Source organism: Heterocephalus glaber, unplaced genomic scaffold, assembly GCF_053883595.1.
Source record: "Heterocephalus glaber isolate CG9 unplaced genomic scaffold, H.glaber_assembly_v1.0 deba00000071, whole genome shotgun sequence".
NCBI lineage: Eukaryota > Metazoa > Chordata > Mammalia > Rodentia > Bathyergidae > Heterocephalus > Heterocephalus glaber.
Window position 1 is genome coordinate 28,118,623 of NW_028258137.1, and position 24,047 is coordinate 28,142,669.

The 24,047-nt window shown below is 54.4% G+C and overlaps 2 protein-coding genes across 4 annotated transcripts in view; one reads left to right on the forward strand and one right to left on the reverse strand.

Annotated features, from left to right (window-relative positions):
• Positions 1-764, reverse strand: part of Adgrg5 (adhesion G protein-coupled receptor G5) — a 34,642-nt gene extending 33,878 nt beyond the window's left edge. Inside the window, exon 1 of the mRNA XM_004843242.3 lies at positions 629-764. The gene's annotated coding sequence lies outside the window, so the exon portion shown is untranslated. The remainder of the gene's footprint in view (positions 1-628) is intronic.
• Positions 765-5,251: 4,487 nt separating this feature from the next.
• Ccdc102a (coiled-coil domain containing 102A) lies at positions 5,252-22,734 on the forward strand. 3 transcript variants are annotated; one of them, XM_004843157.4, is made up of 10 exons: positions 5,252-5,766; positions 6,421-6,594; positions 10,936-11,675; positions 13,209-13,435; positions 14,740-14,848; positions 16,538-16,654; positions 16,977-17,186; positions 18,618-18,788; positions 19,643-19,746; positions 22,177-22,734. In XM_004843157.4, the coding sequence occupies exons 3-10, from the start codon at positions 11,085-11,087 to the stop codon at positions 22,304-22,306; spliced, it is 1,659 nt and encodes a 552-aa protein (XP_004843214.1). In that variant the 5' UTR covers positions 5,252-5,766; positions 6,421-6,594; positions 10,936-11,084; the 3' UTR covers positions 22,307-22,734. The 3 variants fall into 3 exon arrangements, with proteins under 3 accessions (XP_004843214.1, XP_004843215.1, XP_004843213.1); XM_004843158.4 differs by lacking the exon at positions 6,421-6,594 and having other exon boundaries at positions 5,470-5,766; XM_004843156.4 differs by lacking the exon at positions 5,252-5,766 and having other exon boundaries at positions 6,208-6,594.
• Positions 22,735-24,047: the final 1,313 nt, after the last annotated feature.

Sequence of the window (24,047 nt, forward strand, 5' to 3'; positions counted from 1 at the left end):
CCCGGTGGGGAATGATCTTGTGGTCTCTACCAAACAGCCCTGAGAGCTGCTATTTTTCACAGAGGGGCAAATAGAGGCTGCAGTACAGACCGCAGGTAGTCCCCAGGCCCAGGCCCTGGTGCTCAGAGAGGAAGGTCACCTGGTCCAGTTTGCTGAGCACCTGATGGTCCCTCACCCATCACTCAAGGTGCAGATTACAGGACCGGTCCCATTTTACAGATGAGGAAATGGAGGTCTAGATAGGTCCAATAATTTCCCCCCGGCTACATGAGGAAGCTAAGACTTAAACCCAACACTTAATCACTCTTTTTTCTCTTTCTAATTTATTTTTTTCAGTCTATGGATCAGACCCAGAGCCTTGTGCATGTGCTGTAGCAGTGAGTTGTAAGCCCAGCCCTTTCCTTCCCAAGTTGAAATTGCCTTTTCTGATATCACAGCTCTCTACATCCCACAGATCTAGAGTTGCCGCCCAGAGTGGAAGGAGGTTGGGTCCCCAGCTTACTTCTCCCGGGACATCACGAGGCCAGTGACCACTGGGAAGGGCAGTCCAGAGCACATGGGCGTGTGGGGATGCTGTGGACAAGGACAGAGAGCTGAGAGAGAGGGAGGAGAGAGCCAGGAAACTAACCTGTGATACTGCCACTCTGCTACCCTCTTGTCTCACCCTGCTTGCTGCTTCTGCGGGAAGAAGGGGAAGTCTGAGGCGCCAGCTGCAGTAATCTCTCTGTTCACCCCACACACACTCCCACTTCTCTCCTCTCAGCTTTTTCATCTCACCGCACACCACGCCTTAGTTTCACTTCTTCTGCTGCTGCAGCAGCCCCTGCTTCCTCTGAACTGACGCCTAGGCTGAGCTCTCCTCCGTCTCCTCCTCAGGGCCCAGCACCTCCAGGGGACAACTGCACCTCCATGGAGGGGCATGAGGACTGGGCATCATGGTGCTGTGCAGGACCTAAGACCCACCCTGGCTCTGAGCATTGGGAAAAGCAATATCACTGCCCTGTACCTCAGTTTTCCCATCTGTAGAAAAGGGAGAATGGCCTCTGCCTGACCTGACAATCCACAGGACCTGGGCAAGGGCTAGCCCGGGCTGCCTGGGTTCCAGTACCAAGCCACCATTCATTGGCTGGGCAACTGGGGCCAGAAACTTAAACTCTCTGAACTTCAGTTTCCCTCCTTGTGATAGTACCACCAGGTGGGAGAAGTACGGCTGCAAAATCACCAGAAATACTTCATAAAGTTGTCACATTTCAAAGATGAGGACCCTGTAGTCCAGAAAAGACAAAGATCTGGCCCTAAGTTGCCAAGTGGCTGGGCCCTGGGAGAGAGACCCTCCTGGCAGCAGAGCTCAGAAAGTGCAGCCAGAGCAAGTGGGGTGGTAAAACAAGCTGCTTCTCCTTGAAGCAGGGTCTCCATAAGACTGTGCTACCACACTCTCTGAGGAACTCTAAGGAAAAGGGGGAGTGATCGTGTGTGTGTGTGCACACACGCGCGTGCACAGCGGGAGAAACAGGGTGTCTGCTGCCTGGGCCCCAACCAGATCCCTTGGGAAAATCGTGACTCAGGAACGTGCTCTTCCATCCCTGAGGGGTGGTAGTGGGCATGGAGATCCAGCCACAGGGAGAAAGCAGACAGGTCCCAGCATGGTCTCCTGCCTTTGTGCCTGCCACATTAGCACTGCTAGCATTAGCCCAAGCACAGCCCACAGGGAGCACTGTGCCTCTGTGGGAGAGGGCAGGGGACCTGTGTCTTAGAAGGTGGCCTGGTCCTCACCTCAGGGGCAGCACAAAGGCTGTGCTGGCCATACCCCTGCTGGGTGACTTGGGTAAGCCCTTGCCCTCTCTGCAGTCTGTTGTAGTTTTGTGGTGCTGAGGATGGAGCCCAGGACCTTGTGGATGCTAGGTAAGCACCGTACCATTGAGCTATACCCCCAGCCTTGTACTTTGGTTTTCTATGACAATGACCCAGATATTGACCTCCAGCCCTTCCTGTCTGAGGTCTCCTGGCCACCTCTAGGTTTGAACCACAAGTCACCTCCTTCCTCACACCAAGTGTAAGCCCAAGCAGCTATTCTCAGGGTCCCGGAGGACACCTTCCTCCCTCACCCACAGCCTCTCTGTTTCCCATTTGGGAGGCCAAATTGCTTAATCCTGAACTCCATATCCTGGAATTCACTTTTATGTATTCTCCTTCTCAAACACCAGGTATGGCTCCATATTGCTTTATTCCGCCAGGTGCTGTATGTGCTGGCCATATTCATGCCTACCTTCCCACTTAGTCCCAGCTGTGACACACAGGGACCTCGGCAGCCCTCTACCCACCCCCCTTGGGACTCAGCTCAAGTCCTGCTCCTCCTGGAAGACTTCTCTGCCCTCTATTTCCCGAAGAACATTCCAAAAGCTGAAGTATGTGGAAGCATGCCAGGGCCCTACTCTATACCCCAAGCAGTAGGGCCACATGCCACTCCTAGTGGAGTGTCTGCCCATGTGGGATCTACTCACCCTGGTGAGCTTTAAGGAGACTATATAAGTGGGATCCTCAATAGGTCATGAGCGCAACTGAGTCACATGGTAAATGAGTCATTTACTTTCCACTCTTTTCCAATCTTGGTTGCATTCACCAAAAGCCTTGGTTTAGGGATAAATTATCTTTAGCCTCTAACACTGACTTACGTCCTTCTAGCCCCTCCCCCAACTATTAGACATTAAAGACAAAAAATTTTTTTGCAGTACTGAAGACTGAACCCAGGGCTTTCAACACTGAACTGCAACCCTACACCCTTTTATTTTTTATTTTGAGACAGGTTCTTGGTAACTAACTAATTACTAGATATCAAAAATAAGATATCCAATTTTTTAAAATTGTGATAAATTATATATAATGTAAAATTTACCATGTTAACTATTTTTAAGCAGAGTTCAGTGGTAAGCACATAATTGTGCAACCACAATCACCATCTTCACAACTTTTTTCATCTTGCCAAAGTGAAACTGTGTATCCATTAAACAAAAACTCCACATTCACCCTACCCTAAGCCCCTAGTAACTGCCCTTCTGTCATCTCTATGAATCTGACTAATCCAGGTACCTTCTGTAAGTGGAATCATACAGTATTTATCTTTCTCAGACAGGCTTATTTCACTTAGCATAATGTTCTCAAGGCTCCTTCATGTTGTAGCATGTGTCAGGATGCCCTCCTTTTAAAAGTTGAGTAATATTCCACTGTGTGTATGTATACATTTTATTTATCCATTCAACTGTTAATGGACATGGGCTGTTTCCACCTTTCGGCTATTGTGAATAATGCTATGATCATGGCTGTAGAAACGATATCCCTTTAAACAAAGGAAGTTTCTAGACAGGTTTTAATAACATTACTCTGTTTGCATGCTATTTATTTGTATGAATTTTTTAATTTATAGTAACTAACCCAGATTTCCTATTTATCCTAGTAATATAAAATAGTCCCTTAAAATGTACATACATCCTGGGCCAGGGATTTAGCTCAGTGGTTTCATCACCTGCTGCCCAAGTGCAAGGACCTGAGTTTGATCCCTGGTAGCAAAAAAAAAAGATTTTGAGTTCAATCAAAATGTACATACAGGGCCGGGGATTTAGCTCAGTGGTTTCACTGCCTGCTGCGCAAGCGCAAGGACCCGAGTTCAATCCCCAGCACCAAAACAAAAAACAAATAAAATGTACATACAGCCTAAAAAGTGAAACAGTTTGTAGAAAAATGCCTAGTAAACAAAGGCTCAAGTGCTATATGCATTGATGGCAAAGTGGTGATGGTATGAGACAAAACTAGTGCAGGAAATGCTGACACCGCCCTCAAGTCAAGAACCTCACTGTCCTGACTTGCGGACAGAAACCCTGCTGGGGACACTGGGGAGGCTGACACCACACTAGCATGGCATTCTGATACCTGGAGTGTGGAGTGTTAGGAACAGGTGTGAAAGGGTAAAACTGAAGAGTCAGGGACTCTGAGACCCCCTAATATGACCTTTGACATCTAAACTTCCTTTTCTTCACTATGACACCATGGTAACAACACCTAGCACACGGTTGCTGTGACACTAGGTGACCCATGTGAGCAGCCCAGCCTATGGTCAGAATGCACCTTGGATCTGAGCAGGTGGGTGCCCTTCCCAGAGAAACCCCTTTCTCAAGGCAGTACAGTATTTCTTGCTTCCTTCCTTGAAAGGGCCTCACTGTGTTGAGGTTATAGCTAGAATTCAGGTACATCCTCTACCACCATCTCCTGTCCACCCCACCTTCAAAAACTGGGAAATAGCTCTGAGCTTTTGGTTCAAGACTGCCATGTACTAGCTGTGAGACCCTGTGTACATCTCGAGCCAGGAGCCTCTCTGAGCCTTCGTCTCCCTGGCTCTAAATTTTAGATGCCCTTTTCCTGAGTTCTCAAAGTCTGAATCTCTAAACTGCACAAGAAGCCGAGGCTAGCCACTGCAACATTTCTAGATTAGCAATTGTAAGTGCTAACCACACAGTTCATGTATTCCCACCAAAACTCGTCTCTGACCATTATCAGCTGCCATCAGCAAGCACATAACCAGATGTACTGAAAGTGAAACTGCATTATCTTGCAAAAAGTATGAGATTTCATGAAGTTGATGGAAGCAAATGAGGGGGAAACCAGCAGTGGATGACCACAGACAAAGAGAACATTTACAAGAGAAGTGACTGGGACCTTCCAAAAAAGAAGTGATGGGTTATCAAAGGATTCAGAGTGATCCTTGGGTTTGAGGAAGCCCTCAAATACTTTTGAAAAAAAAAAGCTGCAAAACCTCAGGTATTCATACTCAATTTTGTCGGGGAGATAGTCTTCAAATATTAACATTTGATTCATTCTTTGCTAGGTCTAATGTGTACATGATTGCAATTATAATCTAAATATTGCTAATTATGGGATGAATCTAATTTATCTTCATAGTTTTTCTAAGTAATAACTCAGCCCAGCCAAGTTCACATCTGTGAATTTTTCATCTTTTTGGAACAGATTCCCCTCAGGCAGCCTTCCTGGGGACAGGATGTGGTGTGAAGATGCCCCCCCCCCAACTAGACAGCAAACAACCTACTCCCAAGATAGGAAGCCCCCAAAGGCTGTGCACCTGGGGGGAGGGAGGTGCACGTCCCCACCGCGCTTCTTTACGCGCGTTGAGGCTGCTTTGGTCAGCCCTTTTGTTGGACAAAACGCAGTCCGGGTGAGGGCACAGACTCATTGGCTCACATCCACACAGTGGCAGCGCTGCCAGTAGAAAGAGTACAGTCAAGAAAAGTCAAAAACTTGATTCACTTGCTGAGGGGGGACCGCGGTGCCACTTGGGCGGTGGGACTCCAGGTACATCGCTGGCTCTCGGAGAACCAGAGGCGGGAAAGGTGAGCCGGCCGCCCCCGACACAGCCTTCGGTCCCCCCACCACCAGCCCCCACGCTAGGGTGGAGCCTCCGTCGGTCCGGCCTGCTCCGCAGCAGAGCCCGCCGCCCGGCCCGCGCCCGCGGCCCCGAAGTCAGGCTAGTGTCCCCCGCCTAGCCGCTCGGCTGCCCCGGTCACGGCGGGGCGCAGCTCGAGCTCTGGCCTGGGACCCCGCCGCCCCCGCCCGCTGGCGCCCTCCGTCCCCTCCCCCGGGCGGGAGGAGGAGACTCCACCGCCCTCCCTCGGCCTCCCTGCGGCGGCCGCAGCCAGCAGCGTGCCCACTCCACCCAGCCGCGGCAGCCCGACGTCCTGATCCCGGCGGCCCAGGACCGAGGTGAGCGAAGGTGGCGGCACTCGGGGCGGGAAGCCATCGCGGCCCGGGAACTCGCGCAGGCCCGAGCCACCGCCGGAGGGAGGGGGTTAAACTGGGGGGCGTGAGGAAGGAGACGGAGTGGTGGGGGCGCTCGCAGCAGCCCCCAAGCTCTGAGCAGAAGTTTCCAGCTCCCTCCCCAGGGTGCCCTCCACTCCCAGGACAGCGGGCCTCGGATGAGGAGGGGCTGCCGGGGCAGCGGGAGGCGGGAGGGGAGCTGCGGAATGCCACGGGCCGGCGCCGGACGGGAGGGGGCGGCGGGCGGGGGCGGAATGTGGAAATCTCCCGGGGGACCCAACGTGGTCACCATGGCGAATGCGGAATGGACGGGTAACACTGGCCTATCAGAGTACGGCGCCCCGCCTAGGCCGACGGCGGGAGCCAATAAGGACCGCACAATGGGGTGGGCGGCACCGCCCCCGTGCGGACCAGGAGCCCCGGCAGCCCTCCGCTAGGGGGAGCGGGGCGGCTGGGGAGGGGTTGACTAAGTCGCCACTAAGGCGACTCAGGGCCCTCAGCAGAAAACTAACTTCTGGAAGAAGTTGTCAGGTATAGAGATGGCTCAATGCGAGGAGAAAGGAGTAGGTCTCAGTTACCCCACCGTTCTGATTGTTCCAGCTGGTGGTATCTGCAAGCTTCTTCCCCACCCCCGGCTTCAGCTCCTCTACCTTAATTGGGAATACTCAGCCCCCCTTCAGAGACTTTGTCCAGTGGGATTGGTTCAAGTTGGCACAAGGACTGCTCATCTGTTGGGACAGAAGAATCTTCTTAGTGCCTTTCTCCATCCTCGAGGTAGGGAAACTGAGGCCCAAAGAAGCTATGGGCCTACACCTATCACCCAGTGCGTCAGTGGTAGAGCTAGGACTAGTGGGGTGGCTCCTATTCAAGGGCCAGTAGTTCAGGGAGCTGCTCAGAGGTGTGGCTGGGGGTCTACCCCGTGAAGGTGGCCATCACCCCCATCCCAGCCTTGCTTGTCTTCTGGGCCTAGTACCTGAGGATCCCATCTTGTAGGTGTTCCCCGGGCCAGATGCCCTTCAGATAGTCATATCCAGAAGAACAGCATCCAGTCCCAGTGCTCCTGCCCTGGCTTTCTGCGAGTGCACTGCATGGATGTGGACAAGTCCAGATGGCCACAGTTGACCCATCTGTGAAGATAGGCATTAGAATCACTGAGCTAGGGTATCTTTGTGGCACCTCAGGCTGAGATGGCTGTGCCTGGGAACGGGTCAGAGGGCAGCTGGGCTCAGGTCTAACCTGAAGACCTAACTTTCCTTCTCCCTGCCTCACAGTTCGCTCGTGGAGGTCCAGTGGCTGGAGCCTGGGCAGCAGGTCAGAAGGACAGGTGCCCACAGTTTGTGGGCTGACCAGCCTTGGGCCCTACACTTATCCAATCAGGCTGTCCTCTGTGGTTTCCTGCTGGGCTCTGCTCCCTGCCCGCAGCCAGGCTTGTGGCGGTTGGCTCACCCCAGAGCTCTACCTGAAGGATTCTGGGAGGTCATGAGGGTTTCTGAGCTTGGGGGATGGGGACAGAGCTTTGGGGCCCCCAGGCCCTCACCTGGCTCCCAGCCAGGCCTCCACATTGCTCACTTCTCTCAGTGGATATGGAGAGATGTATCTAAACATTTTGGGGACAAAACACAAAGTTGTCCCCTTTGAGTCCGTTAAGCTTCCTCAGGCAAGAAGCTAGACCCCTGAATACCACTGAGTGTGGCCTTGGCCAATCAGTCTCAGAGCCTACCTGTCTCAAATCCTGGATGAAAACTGACTTCTGATCCTTAGGATGGCACAACCCTTTCAGACTCTTTGGTAACAAGGGCACCCCCTGACATTTTTTTTTTTTCTATCAGGGATTGACCTCAGGACCTTGTGCTTGGAAGGCAAGTGTAGGCACCGCTAAATCCCTGGCCCTGAGCTAAATCCCCGACCCAGTCCCTAACATTAACACATATCTATTGTCTGTCCATCAGCCCAGTAAGCACTCACAGTATTTGTTGTATGCTGGGCCCTGTGCTGACAGCTAGAGGGACTAAAATGCCCTCCTGGACTTCACAGTGTGACCATTGCTGAAAAGCCATTGGGAACAGTGGCCTGGAGGGGAAGGGGCAGGCAGACAGCCCACTGGAGCCTAGGGTACAGTGTGAGCCAGCCTTGGTTACCAGGGCTGTCTGTGTGTGTGTCCTCGTGGCTGTGTTATGTGAGCAGGGTGGGGGCGGGGAGGTGTTGCTAGGCCGGGTCTGGCTGCCCTTGGGTCTACAAGGATGTGTGTGGGAGTCCCTGGTGTGCTGGGGGTGGGCTTCTCCAGAAACCAGTCTGAGGACCCCACCCCACTCCTTCCCTCTCACATCTGCACACAGCCCCTGGGGCCTGCAGTGGGGGGCGGCAGGAGGGTTGTTCCTGAGCCTCCCTGCTCCTACTACTCCCTGCTCCCACTACTCCCTTCTCCCCATCCCCAACCCCTAGACAGCTCAGCCAGGCAGTTAGGAAGGGGATCAGGCACTGACGAGCCTCTGGCCCTGCCTTAAGCTTGGGTGCCTGGAAGCCATTAGGGGCCTGGGTGGCGCCTGCCCTGCCCCTGTACCACAGGCTTAGGAGTCCTGGAAGGAGTCAGCCCCCCCCCCAGCCAAGCCTCATGCCAGGCCCTGTGGTCCCAGAGACAGAAGATGTGGCTGTGGCCCCCTCCCTACCATTGTCCTACTTGAGGACTTCAGGAAGGACTCAGAAGAAGGCCAGGCCAGCTCCACTCTGCTGGCTGGCACTTGGGTTTCCTGCCTCCCCCCACCCCTCTCTGCAAGCTCACGTTGTTTTTCTTTTCCAAGAGCTTCTCCATGTGGAGCTGGGCCAGGAAAATGGGGAAAGCGGGAGTGTGAGTGTCTGTGTATCCAACAGTGTGTGCATGTATGAGTGATCTCCTAGAGATGAGTATAGGTCTCTGCTGGCCTTGTTCCTTTCAGTGTGCTGCTACTGTGTGTGTGCTTGTGTATGTGTGTCTACAGGTATGTCTGTGTCCCACAGATGAGTGTGTCCATATAGTTGTGTGTGCACATGGGTCTGTGTCTTGCATCTCTGTTTATGGGCATGGAATTGCACACGTGTCTGCAGACACATCTGTGTGTGCACAGGTCTCTGGATGCTCCTGGATTTGGAGGCCACTGCCACAGGGCACAAGCAGAGAAACTGAATCACAGAGAGGGCACTCAGCTTGCCAGGGATCCCTTGGGATGCCAGTGATGCACATAGAGTGGAACCCGGATCTGTACAGCTGCATCTGGTGACTGTTAGGCTTTACTGGGCCGCAACATGTGTGCATGTACATGTGCTGACCTGTGGGTGATAAGGCATCCCCAAATACTCAGATGTCCCCCATTGGAACTCCTAAAATGTACATTCCTAGCTGCTCGCCTATTGAACCTCACTCTGTGGGGTTGGACCAAGAAACTACATTTTAAGCAAGGGTTAAGTGACTCTGAAGCCTCCTCTGGTGAAGAAATACTGGGCTCCCTCACTCCACGCCCATTCTACAGGTGGAGAAACTGAGGCCCACGAAGGCACAGTAGTTAGTGTGGGGTCGTTGACAGAGCTGGTCCTGGATTCCATGTCTGGTGAAGACAGTAAACACCCGAAGGATAGAAAAATGTGGGTGGGTCACTGAGCAGTGCTGGGAGTCCATGAATTGAGCATGGCGCTGCTCTACTCGGTGACATACAAGCTGCAGTACTTGACTGTGCAGGTGAAGGCAAGAGCCAGCAGGGCAGAGGCGGTGAGCAAGGCCAGTGCTGCTGGAGACAAGAGCAGGAAAGGGGACGGGGCCCTGTGGGAGCTTGGGGAGGGTGGTTAGGACCCCGGGATGTGGCCGGTGGGGACAGTGCACAGGTGGTGGGGCAGTGGCTGGGCTCCTCTGGGATTGAAGGAATTGTTGGAGTCCTACAGGGAATGAGTTGGGAATTGATGTTAGAGAGGAGTCCTTGCCACTAGTTATGACAAAGGGCGATGCCACCAGCATGGGCAGGTTTGCATTTTTAAAACCCTCTGGCTGCTCTGTGAAGAATGGATTTGAAGGAGGCAAAGGTGTATAGGATGGCTTAGGCAGGAGCCAGGTAAGGAGTAAGGGACCTGGGAGTGGATGCCAGCAGCACTCCAGGGCTGAGCCCCAGGGGGATCCTGCCCCAGACCAGAGAGGCTTCTCCTATGGCGCAGGGGCATGGCAGGTGCCACCCAGGCCCCTAATGGCTTCCAGGCACCCATGGGCCTGAGAGCAAGGCATCCTGGAAAAGTGACATGGAATCAGGAGCGACAGTGTCTTCCAGAGCAAGAGCACACACAGTTGCATGGGGCTGGAAGCCAGCCTGGCACTGGTGGCCAGGTGAGAGAGGAAGGGCAGTGGTAGTGTGGGCCATGGTGGATGGGTTGTGAGAGGGAAAAGTGTGGGGTGCACCAGGGAATGTGTGGGGAGGTAGGCTCCCTTTTCACTTAGATCACCTGCTCACACTGATGGGGAGGGTCGCTGGGCAGTGGGAGCCAGCCAGGCAGCCCTCTGGTGGGAAGGGTCCCGCCCACAGTACACTAGTCACTCAAAAAGGGCTGCAGCAGGACTGAAGTTCAAGACCCACCTGGACAACTTAGCAACTTAGTGAGACCCTGTCTCAAAAACTAAAATAAAATTTTTTTAAAAGGGTAAGGATGCATGTCAGTGCGAAGGCTCTGGGTTTAATCCCCAATACCAGGGTTGGGGGTAAAAATGTAGATCTTCAGAGCAGGTGTGAAGATCCACGGACCAGGGCTGAGCCCGATAGTAAAGGAATGGTTCTAGGTGGAGGGGATGTCTCAGATGAAATTTGAGGACGAGGGGAGCTAGCCAGTGGGAGGGAGCCATGTGGAGGTGAGTGTGTGGCCTGGTGCTGTGAAGGGTAACAACAGCAATCATGCTTTCAGATCTCCCTGGATACCAAAAAAGAAGGAATTAGAGGGGCTCTGAAGGCCCTGGCTCACTTGCTCACCTCTAGGGAGCGGCCCTGGAACCTCCCTCTCTCCTCCCGGCTCTGTCTGTGCTGTACCCTCTGCCACCCGTGCATGGCCGATCTTACGGACTGGGACTGTCGGTGACCACAGCCTAAGAATGGTTGTGTTCTCCCGCAGGTCCGACGAGGCGTCCCCCACCCGGTGGCCAGGAGAGCTGTGGGGCGCAGTTGCCACCATGCCACGGAGTATCGCGCCCGCACCGGGTTTTCTCCGCTGCCCTTGAGCCCCGGCTGCGAGTTCGAGCCTAGCGCCCACCTGCCTGCGCCATGAGCCACGGACCGAGCCCCCGGCTGGCGGAGTCCCCGCAACTGTCTAAGGGCAGCCTCCTGACCATACTGGGCAGCCCGTCACCCGAGCGCATGGGGCCGGCCGACTCGCTGCCGCCCACGCCGCCCAGCGGCACGCCTTCGCCTGGGCCCCCCGTGCTGCCCTTGCCGCCACCGCCTGCGCTACTTGCCGACGGGGACTGGGAGAGCCGCGAGGAGCTGCGGCTACGGGAGCTGGAGGAGGCGCGCGCGCGGGCGGCGCAGATGGAGAAGACTATGCGCTGGTGGTCAGACTGCACGGCCAACTGGCGCGAGAAATGGAGCAAAGTGCGAGCCGAGCGCAACCGCGCGCGCGAGGAGGTGCGCCAGCTGCGCCAGCGCCTGGACGCGCTCACCAAGGAGCTGGCGGGCGCGCGGCGCGAGCGCCAGGAGGCACAGGGCGAGTGCGAGGCGCGGGGCCGAGAACTGGCGCGGCTGCGAGGTGCCCGGGGCGTTGCGGACAAGACTCAAGACGGCCCTGAGCCTGACGCCGCCGAACGGGAGCACGAGCCAGTGCGCGACATCGGGTCGGAGAGGCCGCAGGGCAGCCAGGTGCGTACGGGCCGGGCTGTGGGGGTGGGGAGGACGGTGGCTGTGGTGCCAGGCTGGCGCAGGGCGAAATCAGGCCCCAGCGGATCCGAAGGAAGCTAGTAATGGCCCAGGCCATCAAGGAGGTTCCGCTCCTCCAGGTCAGACTCAGCCCCACCGCAGGGGCGCAGATTGCCTCCCTTCTGGAGACTCCCCAGGATGAGAATGCAGGTCCCGGTGGTCCCAACAGCCCAGCCCTGAGAAGTCAACAGAATCAAGGACTCGTCCCCTTTGGGTAGGAGAGGGGTCCGACTTCTCTGGAAGTCAGGATTAGTAGCCACAGCTGAATCCAATTCATTTGTTCAGCTTGAATGGGGCGGGAATCCCTAGGAGCATAGAGGAGGTGCCTGGCCCCAGGCTTTGGCTGAAGGGACGCTTTCCTAGAAGAGGTCACGTTTAAGTAGAGACTGGGTTAGTAGGAATTAGCTGTGGAAAGTGCCCGAAGGCATTCCAGGGCAAGGAAGTGCCAGAGCCCAGAGACAGAGGACCACACTAGTGGATGTCCCCACCACTAAGCCCTATGTGTGCATTGTCTTGTTAGCCCCCACCAACACTCTCTGAGTCACGTGCTTGAGGACTGAGGCATAGGGAGAGTCCTGAGCCCCATCTGAGCTAGTGACAGGAGCCGTCGGGATTTAGGGTGGATGCAGAGGACAGCCCCGTTGAGCCAGCAGGCCTGTCATCAGAAGGCCACCTGGGGCCGGGTCCAGCTCAGCTCTAGCTCTTCCAGGTGGGACTCTTGGCTGCCCTTCCTCCAGCCCAGCCCCGACCCTGCCACTGCTGCCCCCTAGGGGCTGAAGCTTGCTTTTCTTCCCTGATCGCAAGGATCACTCAGTGTTTGGAGGAGGTCTTCCCTGCTCCTGTTCCTGACCTCCTGTCCTTGTTGTCTTCACAGTAGGAAGAGCCCTGGTTCAGCATCTGGGTTTGCACTCCAGCCCTGTTATTTCTGTGCTCTGTGGCCCAGTACGAGTCTCTGTCCTTGTGTCCCCCTTTGTGAAGAGGGACTTTGGACCAGATGGCATCCAGGGTGCCCCTCACTGGACAATCTGAGATACAGGAGGTGGAGGAGGTGGTCACTCCTCCAGGATTACTCAAAGCCACCAGTCTCCTCATGCCTCAGTGTTTGCCCCTGAAAAACAGGATCATAGAGCTGGAATTCCTTGTGAGGGAATCTGGTCCTAAGCCATGGTAGGAATCTGTGCTTTGGTATGTGTTTGCATACTCCCAGTGACAGGGAGCTCACCACCTCTTCTGAGGACTCTTCCAGCATACAGGAAATCTTGGTAACTGACGCTGCATTCCAGGAGGTGAAAGGGGAGGCACAGAGTTAGAAAGGCAGACAGCAGAAGAGGAAACGAGGGTCCACAGGCACAGTGGGACTTGCCAAAGGTTACCAGCAAGTTGATCCTAGCCCAGGGGCGGCAAGGGTTCACAAGGAAGGTCACCAGAGTGACAGCATGGCAGACACTGGTACAGACTCCTCCTTGGTCCCTGCAGGAGCTGGAGCTTGTGGAGACCCTGCTGAAGAGCAGACCAGAGGAGCCAGAGGGCTGCTGGGAGGCACGCAGCGTGGGGTCTGGGGGCCCACGGGGCAGCTCAGGCCGCCAGGAGCGCAGCCGGCTCCCCTGGGAGGACACAGCTGCCACTGAGGAGGATGCCTCCAAGTTGACCGCCCTTCGGCTTCGGCTGGATGAGTCCCAGAAAGTGCTGCTCAAGGAGCGAGAGTGAGTCTCAAAGGGCAGGCAGGGGGCTGGGGCACCCTCAGAACTCCAGAATACAAGTCAGAGTCACCAGACACAAGATCCGCCAGGGTACATGTGCTACCCCATGCACGCTTTTTGATTTTTGGGTTTTTTTTCTAGTACAGGGTACTGCACCCAGGACCTTCACAATGACCTACATGCCCAGCCTGTTTTTTAATTTGTTGACACAGGGTCTCACTAAGTCTCTTAAGTTGTTCAGGGTGGGCTCAGTCTTCCTGCCTCAGCCTCCCAGTGTTGTGATTATAGGCATGTGCCACCATGCCCAAACCAAGATTTTTAAAATTTGCTCTACTAATAAGTCTTGGGCATCTGCTCTGGGCCAGGTGCTGGCTCCTTCATGGCGCTTGTGTTCTGGCAAAGGAGGGTGTGGAGGGCAGATGTAAAAGCAAGGGAGCGGGTAGGGAAGCTGGAGGATTGGGGGTTGGCAGTGTTGGGTTTAGCAAGGAGGCAGTTGAGTACATAAATGAGTCTGAGTCTAGAGGTCAAGAGACAGGTCTGACTGAAGGTAAAATGCAGGAGTCATCAGCCAGCAGGTGATACAGAAAGCCAGGAGGCAGTGAGGTCGGAGGATGGAGCCCTGGTAGCAGCTTGGTTTAGAGGTTGGCTAGAGAAGGGGGAAGCATCATAGGAGACGGGAGTAGGGAGCCAGTTCCAGGGAAGGGGCAACCAAGGGAAAGTGTTTCATGGCAGACAGAGCAGTCAGCTGGTCAAGTGAAAAGAGGACCGAGTGCCAACCACTGGGCTGATGATGTGGAGGTCACAGTGAGCTTGGTCAGGGCAGCGCAGAAGGCACAGCCTGATGCTAATGAATATTCTGCAGCTTTGCTGATCAGGAACTACATAGTCTAATTTAGCCACACACATGATTTTATTTTTAAAAACCAACACAGGGACTGGAGCTGTGCTTGGCAGTAGAGGGCTTCCCTAGTGTGCACAAGGCCTTGGGTTTGATCCCCAGCACTGCAAAAAATTTTTTTAAATGATGCCCTTGTGAAGGTGAAGGTCAGGGTAATGCTTCTCTGGCCAAGGAGCACCATGATGGGCAGCAAACCACCACCAGAGGCTGACAGGGCAGGGGAGATGGGGCGTGGAACAGGTTCTTTCTCACAGCTGGAGATGGGACCTCCTGCCAGCACCTCATCTAGGACCTGTAGCCCAGAACTGTGAGAGAATAAATTTCTGCTGTTTGAACCAAAAAAATAAATAAATAAACCTAATGCACTGAAATGAAAGTATTTGCCTGTCCCTCCCTGTCCTCTCCTCAGGGACAAACTGGCACTGAGCAGGAACATTGAGAGGCTGGAGGGGGAGCTGAGCCAGTGGAAGATCAAGTATGAGGAGCTGAGCAAGACCAAGCAGGAGATGCTCAAGCAAGTGAGTCTGGAGACAGGTGCTTCCTAGAGGCGGCAGGAGCACACTGCTGAATGTCAGCAGTGGGGACGGGAGAAGATGGAATTCACTCACTCAGTGGTGGTTTTGTGCGCTGGGGTGAGCTTCAGGAGCTCATTTTGTAGAGGCTGGGATTGGACAAATGACAGTGACCGGGGAGGAAAATCCTATTTGTCACAGAGAAGCATTCTGAGAGAGATGGGGTAGTGGGCCAGAGAAGGCCTCTCAAAGGAGGTAACGTTTGAGGCAAGACCTAAAGGCGTGAGAAGAAGCCATCTTTGAGAAGGTACAGGAGCAGTGTGTTCACAGCAAATGCAGAAGTCCTGAGGCAGGAGAAAACTTCACATATGCTGGACACAGAAAAGGACACTGTGGCTGCAGAGTAGTAATGGGTGAGAGGTGAGGTCGCAGCAGGGCTGGATTTCACAGGACCTTGCGACCAGGGTGGAGGAGGAATCTAAGTTGTGACATGCCTTGGCTACCTGCTTTGTGCTAGATGTCACTGCAGCCTTGTGGCAGTCAAGAGAGCGGGGTCCTCACATCCTAATCTTACAGATGAGGAAACAGGCCCCAGAGAGGGGAATCCTCCTTGCATGGAGGGCTGGCTGCCTCTTCTGTCTCTTGTGCCAGCCACATGGCCACCAGGGGGCGCGGCCACCAGGGGGCGCAGCCACCCGGGGAAAGCCCGACTGGATTGACTAGGTGTCTAGGAGGTGAGAGCTGAACTGGCTCTGGAAACTAGAACCTCCCTGAATCATCCATCATCTTCGGGCATGGGGTGCTGGAACCCAGCTCTTTAATCTTTTCAAAGTGTGAAGTATAATCATTTGAAGAAAAGTGAATGAAACACGAATATGCAGCTCAGCAGAAAGTCATGTCTCTTTTGTACCTGACATCTTTCCTCCACATTCTGTTTAGAAGACTCACCCGTGTGGCTGCATGGAGCAACAGCTCACTGGGTTTTGCCACTGTTATTTAAAAAGCACCTGAGCAGTTCCAATGCACCAGCTTGCGGAACAGTCCTTAGCTCAGGGCTGTGGACTAAGGGTTCCTCTATCAAGGCCCTGTGGGACACAAAGATGCCAGACAGATGTGTGTGTGTGTGTCCCCCAGCTTGCATTCTAATGGGCAGAGCGGTGACCACAGGAGAGGCCTCCCTGGGAGGGTGCTGAGGGTGTTCCAAGATGAGAGAACCACATGTGCAAAGGCCCTGTAGTGCGCAGGAACTTGGTGTGTGTGCAGAATACAGAGGAATCCACACAGCCCGGAGCACAGTGAACTAAAGAGGAAAGAGGATGAGGATGAGGAAAAATAGGAATCTGATTGTGCGGGGCTTTGTGAGACCATAGGAGTTGGGTTTTATTCCAGGGCACCTGGGAGCCATCAGAGGGGCTTTTGGTGTTAGGGGGAGATATAGATTGAATTTATCTTTTATAGACACTCACAACGAGTTGCTGATGTGATGACAGGGGCAAGAGTAGACACGGTGAGGGGAGCTAGATGTGGAAGAGGAGGGAGGTGAGAGACATCTGAGGCAGCAGAATGCCCGGAGTCAGGTCTGCACTAGACCCCGGGTGCCCCACCCCTACACCAGTGCCCTCCCCACCTCCCAGAGCTGGTTCTGGGATGTATCTTGGTGGTCTTCATGTAACCTGGCTGGCCATGTCCTCACAGCTTAGCATCCTAAAGGAGGCACACCAGGACGAGCTGGGCCGAATGTCCGAAGACCTAGAAGACGAGCTGGGTGCGCGGTCCAGCATGGACAGGAAGATGGCTGAGCTGCGGGGCGAGGTGAGGTGGTCAGCAGGACGAGGGGGAGGGGGTTGGATTGGGGGGCCCAGGGCCCCACCTCCATCAGCTGGTCACTGGGAGGAGGGCAGGAGCCAAGTCTGGGCTCGGAGGGTGCTCCCATCTGCAGGGGGCCGCCCCTTCCCCACACAGGACCCAGAAGGGCCTCACATCCTGCACACCATGAAAGAAGCCCAGCTTAATTATAGCAGCTGCAGCTGGGTCTACTTCCTGGAGCCAAAAATGGCTCCAGGAGGGGGGGGGGCCAGCCTGGCCCTCGGCGCCCCCTCCCCCGGAAGTCTCACTCCATCCTGCCTTGTTGCAGATGGAGAGGCTGCAGGCTGAGAATGCAGCAGAGTGGGGCCGCCGAGAGCGACTGGAGACTGAGAAGCTGGGCCTGGAGCGGGAGAACAAGAAGCTGAGGGCACAGGTCGGGGACCTGGAGGAGGCGCTGGCCCGGCGGCGGCGGCAGACAACCAGCGCCCTGGACTGTGACCTGCGGGCCAGCCAGGCCGCACTCTTTGAGAAGAATAAGGTGGGCAGGGAGTACAGCGGCCGGGGCCTCCCCGTCCAGCCCCAGCAGGCCACCTACTGTGTGCCAGGCCCGCTGGTAGATTACAGATTAGGACTCCCTAATCCAAAACTCTGCAATCTGAAAGGATCAAAAATCCAAAAGTTTGTGAGCACCAGCATGATGCTTCAAGTGGACCTTCCACACCTGACACACGATAGATCACAGTGGAAATGCACATGCACTAAGAATATTGTATAAAGTTATCTTCTGCCTCTGTGTCCAAGGCGTACATGAATCATAACTGAGTTTCATGTCTAGGCTTGGATCCCATCCACCAAGTATTTTATTATGCAGGTGAAGGTATTCCAAAAATCCAAAAAACTTGAAATCCAAAACACTTCTAGTCCCAGGCATGTCGGATAAGAGATGCTCAAGCTGTAGCTACATTTATTGAGCACCTACTATGTGCTAGGCTGTCTGGTAATACAGCATTTATCAAGCACCACCTGTGAGGTTAGGCTCTGTGATAATTATAGTAGCTGCACGTATTGAACACCTGCTGTATGCTGGGGAAACAGCAGTGAACAGACGTGGCCTCTCTCTCCTCTCCTCATGGAGCTGATGGCTCGAGGGACCTGGAGACTGCTGTCTCTGTCACACATGCTTGTACTGATCACATGACTCCATGGTTGTCACAGGAAGAGGGAATAGTGAGGGTTTAGCCTACATCCAGGGTCCTGGAAAGGCTTCCTGGAGGGAGCAATATTTGACAGTAAGTGCTGGTGGCCTCGCTTGGGAAGGGAGAAGAATGAGTGAATGTCCCATGGGAGAGGACGTGGGGCTTTGGAGAAGCAAGAAGGCCGGCCAGCATGGCTGTCTGGAGGCAGCAAGGGCTGATGAAGACCGGGACCGGGCTGGGCTTGGCAGAGATGTAACAAAGGCTGGACTCAGGAGACTTCTAGGCAACGTCATCCCCACTTCACAGAAAAACGAACAGATCCCAGAGCTCAGGGCTGGGCATTTCCTCTGTTGGCTGCTGCCCCTCTTCCCAGCCACTCTGACCTCTGATCTCTTTCCTCCCATACCCACTCCTCAGCTTAGTTTGTTCCCAGACCCTGCACCTCAAATGCCAGGCATTTGTTACCAAAGACCGCAGACCTCCTCCCCCACACAAATCCTGCCCCATCTCCAGCTGCATGCTCGCATCTCAGTGACATATCCCAAGTGGAGCCACCCTCCCATCCTTCTCTCTTGCCCCCTGAGCCTTCTCACCCCAATAAGTGGCACCTGCAGCCCCCAGCCACTCCCCAAATCTTAGTGTTGGTGTTTTGGACACCAGGGGGACCATCCCAGGGAGAAGAGACACCCAGCATCCCAAGTGCTGCCTGACCTATGGGACTCCCTGGCGTGGTGCCCAGGTGGCACCGAGTCCTTCCTGTCTGCCCCCTGCAGGAGCTGGCAGATCTGAAGCACGTGCATGGTAAGCTGAAGAAACAGTTCCAGGAGAAGGTGGCTGAGCTAGCCCACACTAACCGGCGGGTGGAACAGCATGAGGCTGAGGTGAAGAAGTTGCGGCTGCGGGTGGAGGAGCTCAAGAAGGAGCTAGCCCAGGCCGAGGATGAGGCAAGTGTCCCCATAGGTCCAGGGGAGCAGCCTGCAGGGCCACCCAAACTCCATGCTGGGACCACAGCTGACAAGGCTGGACTCCCAGGAGGCACCCGGGTAAAGGAAGCCAGTGGGTGGCAGGTGGTTGCTAGGGTAGGTGTGGGGCAGGAGGAGGGGGAAAGGTGACCAAAGTAAGAGAGTGGGCGAGTAGATGAATGGATGAATGGGAGGGTGTGGAGACAGTTGAATGGAGGACAGAAGGGGGACTCCATGGATGAGTGAACAGATGGATGCAGGACTAGGTGGGCAGGTGGACAGGAGAGGGAGGGAGGGAAGGAAGATGGATGAATGAGGTGTAATGGCAGATGTCTGCTGGCTGGAGGGAGAGATGGGTGGATGATGGGTGTACAAACAGATGGAAGACTGGAAGGGTAGACAGTGGACAGATGCACAGACAGCAGACTGTAGGAGTGTGTGGAAGAATGAGTGCAGAGGGAAGGGAGGACAGAGGGCTGGGGTCACGGGGGTCAGGTGAACAGGCAGATGTGTGGGTGTTGATTGGGTAATGTGTGGTGAGAGTGGGTGAGTATCTCCATGGGCAGACAGACTGAGACTGGTGGGAATAGGTGGTAGGTGGGTGGGCAGCTGGATCAGTGATTCAGGGCATTGGGGGATGGGTAGTTTTGAGGGGACACGGCAGGGACAGAGAGGAAGGAGCAGAAGGAATGCTACTTGGACAAGGTGGCTTTGGCTAGGCCTCAGGAGCAGAAGCCCTTGAGGGACACGGTCTCAGAGTAGAGCAGGAGGAATAGCTGGGCCCCCACTGTCCCTGCCCTGGTGACCCACATGCTCTTGGTCCTGCTCACCCACAGCTGGACGAGGCCCACAACCAGGCGCGGAAGCTGCAGCGGTCACTGGACGAGCAGACAGAGCAGAGTGAGAACCTGCAGGTGCAGCTGGAACACCTGCAGTCCAGGTGGGCCATGGGGATGTCTGCAGGGGAGTGGGGGCATTCATGGCCCGGATGTTGTCCAAGAACCTTCTGTTGGAGATGGAGCCCCCAAGAGGGCCAAAGGGAAGGACGGAGAAGGAAGAGAACCTGGGGCCAGAATCCTGTCCCCTCCAGGCAGGAAGGACTAGGGCCAGGAAACCAGGAAGGCGGGTCCAGGAAGCTAGACCAGCTGGGGAACCTAGAATTGTCTTATCTAGCAGGCTAGGGGGCAGCCAAGGAGGTCAGGCCGAAGACGTGGGGCAGCACTCTGGGAGTCGTTGGCAGGAAGAACCAGCAGCCCTAGTCTGGTCAACTTAGTGACTTAGCAAGACTCTGTCTAAAAATTAAAAATTTAAAAAAGAGGGCCAGGGATTTAGCTCAGTGGTTCTACCACCTGCCTCGCAAGCGCAAGGTCCTGAGTTCGATCCCCAGTACAAAAAAAAAATTTTTTTAAAGGGCTGGGCATGTAGTTCAGTGTGAGTGCCCTGGGTTCAATCTCCAATACTGAAGAAAAAAGCAGTTCCCAGGGGTGTAGGCCTCCAGTGACCCAGGACATCAGGGATCTGGAAGGCAAGGAATGGCACAGGCCTCACCAGATTGGCAGGCCAACCCCTCAGCTGCTGAGCATGGCAGCTTCCGTGGCAGAACCAGAGAGTCTCTGGTTGACCCACCCTACACACTCCACCTACTCTGGCCCTCTGTGAATTATGCCTTTTCTCTGTACTTCCCCTACACCAGGAGATGTCAGAGAACTTCAGGTCTGCGCCCCTACTGCACAGCTGGGAAGCCCTGGGCATCAGGCCCCAGCACTGACCAACTTCCCTGTACCCAGCTCTGGCCAAGCCCTTGCCTGCCTTTCTTACCTCTGCAGCCAGACCGCCTGGGTGGTCTTGGGACAGTAAACAGCTCTGGGTCAGTTCCCCATCTGTAAGATGGGGATGATAATAAATCTCACCTCTTGGTCATTGTGAGAATTAAATGAGCTGATTCATGCTTATAAAAGTATCTGAAAGGCTGGGCATGGTGGTATACACCTGAAATCCCAGCACTTTGAGACTGAGTTAGGAAGATCACAAGTTCAAGCCCAGCCTGGGCAACTTAGTGACTTAATGAGACCCTGTCTCAAAATAAAAAATAAAAAAAGGGCTGGAGCTGGGGGTGGCTGGGCTGTTGTTCAATGGTAGAGCACTTGCCTAACATGCACAAAACACTGGCTTCCGTCTCCATTAATGGAAAGAAAGGCAAGAAGAAATTTTAAAAAGGAAACGGGGGCCCCTAGGGATATAGCTCAATGCAAAAGCCCTGAGTTCAATCCCCAGTACCACAAAAAATAAAAATTAAAAACCTGCCATAAATGCTGAGTAATTGTCAGCTGGTATAGCTGCTGTCACTATTGCTGCCACTGCCATTGTTGCCACCCCTCGGGAGGGGTTTAGGTTGGGTTAGAACTGTGCTACAAGCAGTATGCTCCTTCTGTGAGCAAAGGGAAGGGAGAGATCTTTTCTCTAGCTCATTGGCAGACAAGGAAACTAAGGCCCAAGAGGGAAGGTCCTTCCACAGCCACACAGCTGGATCCCCTGGCCTTGAGCACCTGTATTTGCTCAGCGTTTACTAAGTGCTGCTGTGTGCTGCCATGTTCTGGTTAGGCATACAGTCTCAGGAGCTAGACTTGTGGTATGGTCAGCTGCACCCCGGTTTCCCTACCTGCCTAAGATGATGGCTATAAAGTGTTGTGCAGGGGCCCAGCCTTGGATCTCAGTCCAGCGGCAGAAGCTCCTCTGGAGGCCACTGTGTCTAGGGCTGTCCCCCAGTCTAGGCCACATTGTTCAGGAGCCATAAACTCCCAGATCCCCAGCACCTCCAGTAAGGAGGGTGGGGCCACCTAGACCTCCACCTCCTTGTAGTTTCCAGTGTTTTGTGCTTTACTGATTGTTAGAGACGGCTCACTAAATCACTGAGGTCATGGAGGCGTGCGCCCCTCCCTGCCATGTTAATAATTCATACCTTCCAGTAAGATGCAGCAGGGGCAGCCACTTCACTGGGGCCGGGGGGATGGGTATGTTCCCCGCCAGCTCCACTCGGAGTCTGAGTTTGCTTCCTGTGTTTTGGCTTTAGGAATTTTAATACGGGGAAGATAGGGCCTCAGACCACTCCCCAACACCAGCCCTTGCTTCCTCTGCCCTTGGAACAGGACTTTAGGCAGGTCACTCGACACTTCTTTGGGTCTCAGTGTCCTTGTCTGTAAGTTGGTATGACAGTAGCTCCTGCCTCATATAAGCAGAAGTCATGAAGAATGTCTGGCACCTGGTAAGCACTGGGGAGACTGTAGCTGCTATCGGCACAGCTGCAGCCATGTCATCAGGAGGTGGCAGGGCCAGACTCCTGCTCTAACCTCTTGTCACCCCTGCCCCACAGGCTCCGCAGGCAGCAACAGAATGCCCCCCTTTTCGGGAAGATCCGCAGTACCCGCTTTGGCACCGAGGAGGCTGGAGATGGAGCCAGCGACCTGGATGAGGACGAGGACCTGCAAATCCAGGTGGCCTAGGGCCTCCCAGGGCTGGACAAGACTGGCCCGAAGCCACAGGCCCCCAGCTGGCCAGCCCTTCAGACTGATGCAGCTGGCTGTGCTCACTGTGGTGCCCAACTCTTCTTCCTTCTCTCCCAAGAGGGCATGGGAAGCCCCGCCCCACTCTACTACTCCTATGGAAGGGAAGCTTGTTTTATAAATATAAATATAAATATATGCACCCAGGGCTGCTCAGACCCTTTTGATTTTATAGACAAAGGACCGCTCAAGGCCCAGTCCAGGGGACCCCAACCAACCGGACTTCATGCAGGGTGGGCCAGGTCTGGGGAGCTTGTGAGGGCCCCAGTCCAGAGCCCCTTGCCATGCCTTGGTGATCTGGCAGGACCTGTTCATAATACAATGTGATAAACCCAGGCTTCTGTAATAAATGGAGTTCAAGTTCTTGAGCAGAGTCCTGAAACCATAGCAGATATGGGGGCAAGGAAAGGGGATCAGCAGCAGCCTGTACCTGGCACTGAACTGGAGCTGAATGAATGAATGAGCATCGGAGCTGCTGAGGCATTTGGTATCCAGCTCCTATGAGGGGTAGGAAGAGGTGTGGTGCCCATCGAATCTGGAGAAGAGGAGATTTGAGTTCTAGCACTTGATGGATTCAAACCTCTGCTCTGCCTCTTACTGGCTGTGTAACCTCAAGGAAGTTGCTTGCCCTCTCTAGTCCCATATTCTCCTGATGTTGGTTTAGATGTCTGATAGAATAGTCAGAAGAGCTAGATGCGTTCCTCCAGAGCTCAGTAGAGGTGAGTGAATATCAGAGTACCTGGAGGTCCTGAGCAGGAGCAACAGCATGGTGGGCCCAGGAGATGGGGAGCTGGCCCAGAGGCAGGGGTGGCTGCTGGGAATGAGGAACCCTTTTCCTCAGCCTTGCTCTGGTAGTGGAACTACAGGAAATTCTATTTTTGATGTTTAATTTCTAATATTCCTATAATCAGATTTATATCAAATGGGTGTAAATGGTTATTAGAAACAGCCAGCCCAGCCATGGTGGCTCACACCACTGTTACTCCAGAGGCTGAGGTAGGAGAATCACAACTTCAAGTCCACCCTGGGCAATTTAGCTAAACCCTGTTTCAAAATTTTAAAAACTGGGAATATAGCTCAGTGGCAGAATGCCTAGCATCCATGAAGACCTGGGTTCAATCCCTAGTACCACACACACACACACACACACAACCCACAGCAGACACTTTCACATCTTTCCACATCAAGGTGACATTCAGGGCACCTGGCCTCCTGATGAGGCACTTCAGATGTGCTCTGACACAAGGCCTGCTTCCTGCAGGAGGCTTTGTCAGGGTCCTAACAAGCAGAAGGTGCTAAGTTCTCCTTGTGCAGGAGTGTGTGAGGGGAGGCTGGGGCTTCAGCCTGGTAGCAAAGAAGAGTTAACTACAGTTGGTACAGGGGCTCCCTGCCAGAGAGGTACTAAGTGATGTTCTCTTGACATGGCTGAGTCATAAAGGTCCCTCGAGGCCACAGGGCAAGGACACCAAGAGCCCTGGGAGCTGAGAGAAGGGGACAGACTTGAGCACAGGAGCCCAGCTGGGAGCCAATAAAGAGCCCTGAACATGTTCTCGTTGCTAAGACTCCCTGGCGATGCTAATGGGGTGAGCCTTGCTGCCATGGCAAAGGGTCCATGTCCCCTCTCCTGGGCTCCAAGAGCAAAGGAGCCAGCCATGAGGACTCCCCCTAGATGGCTTTTTCC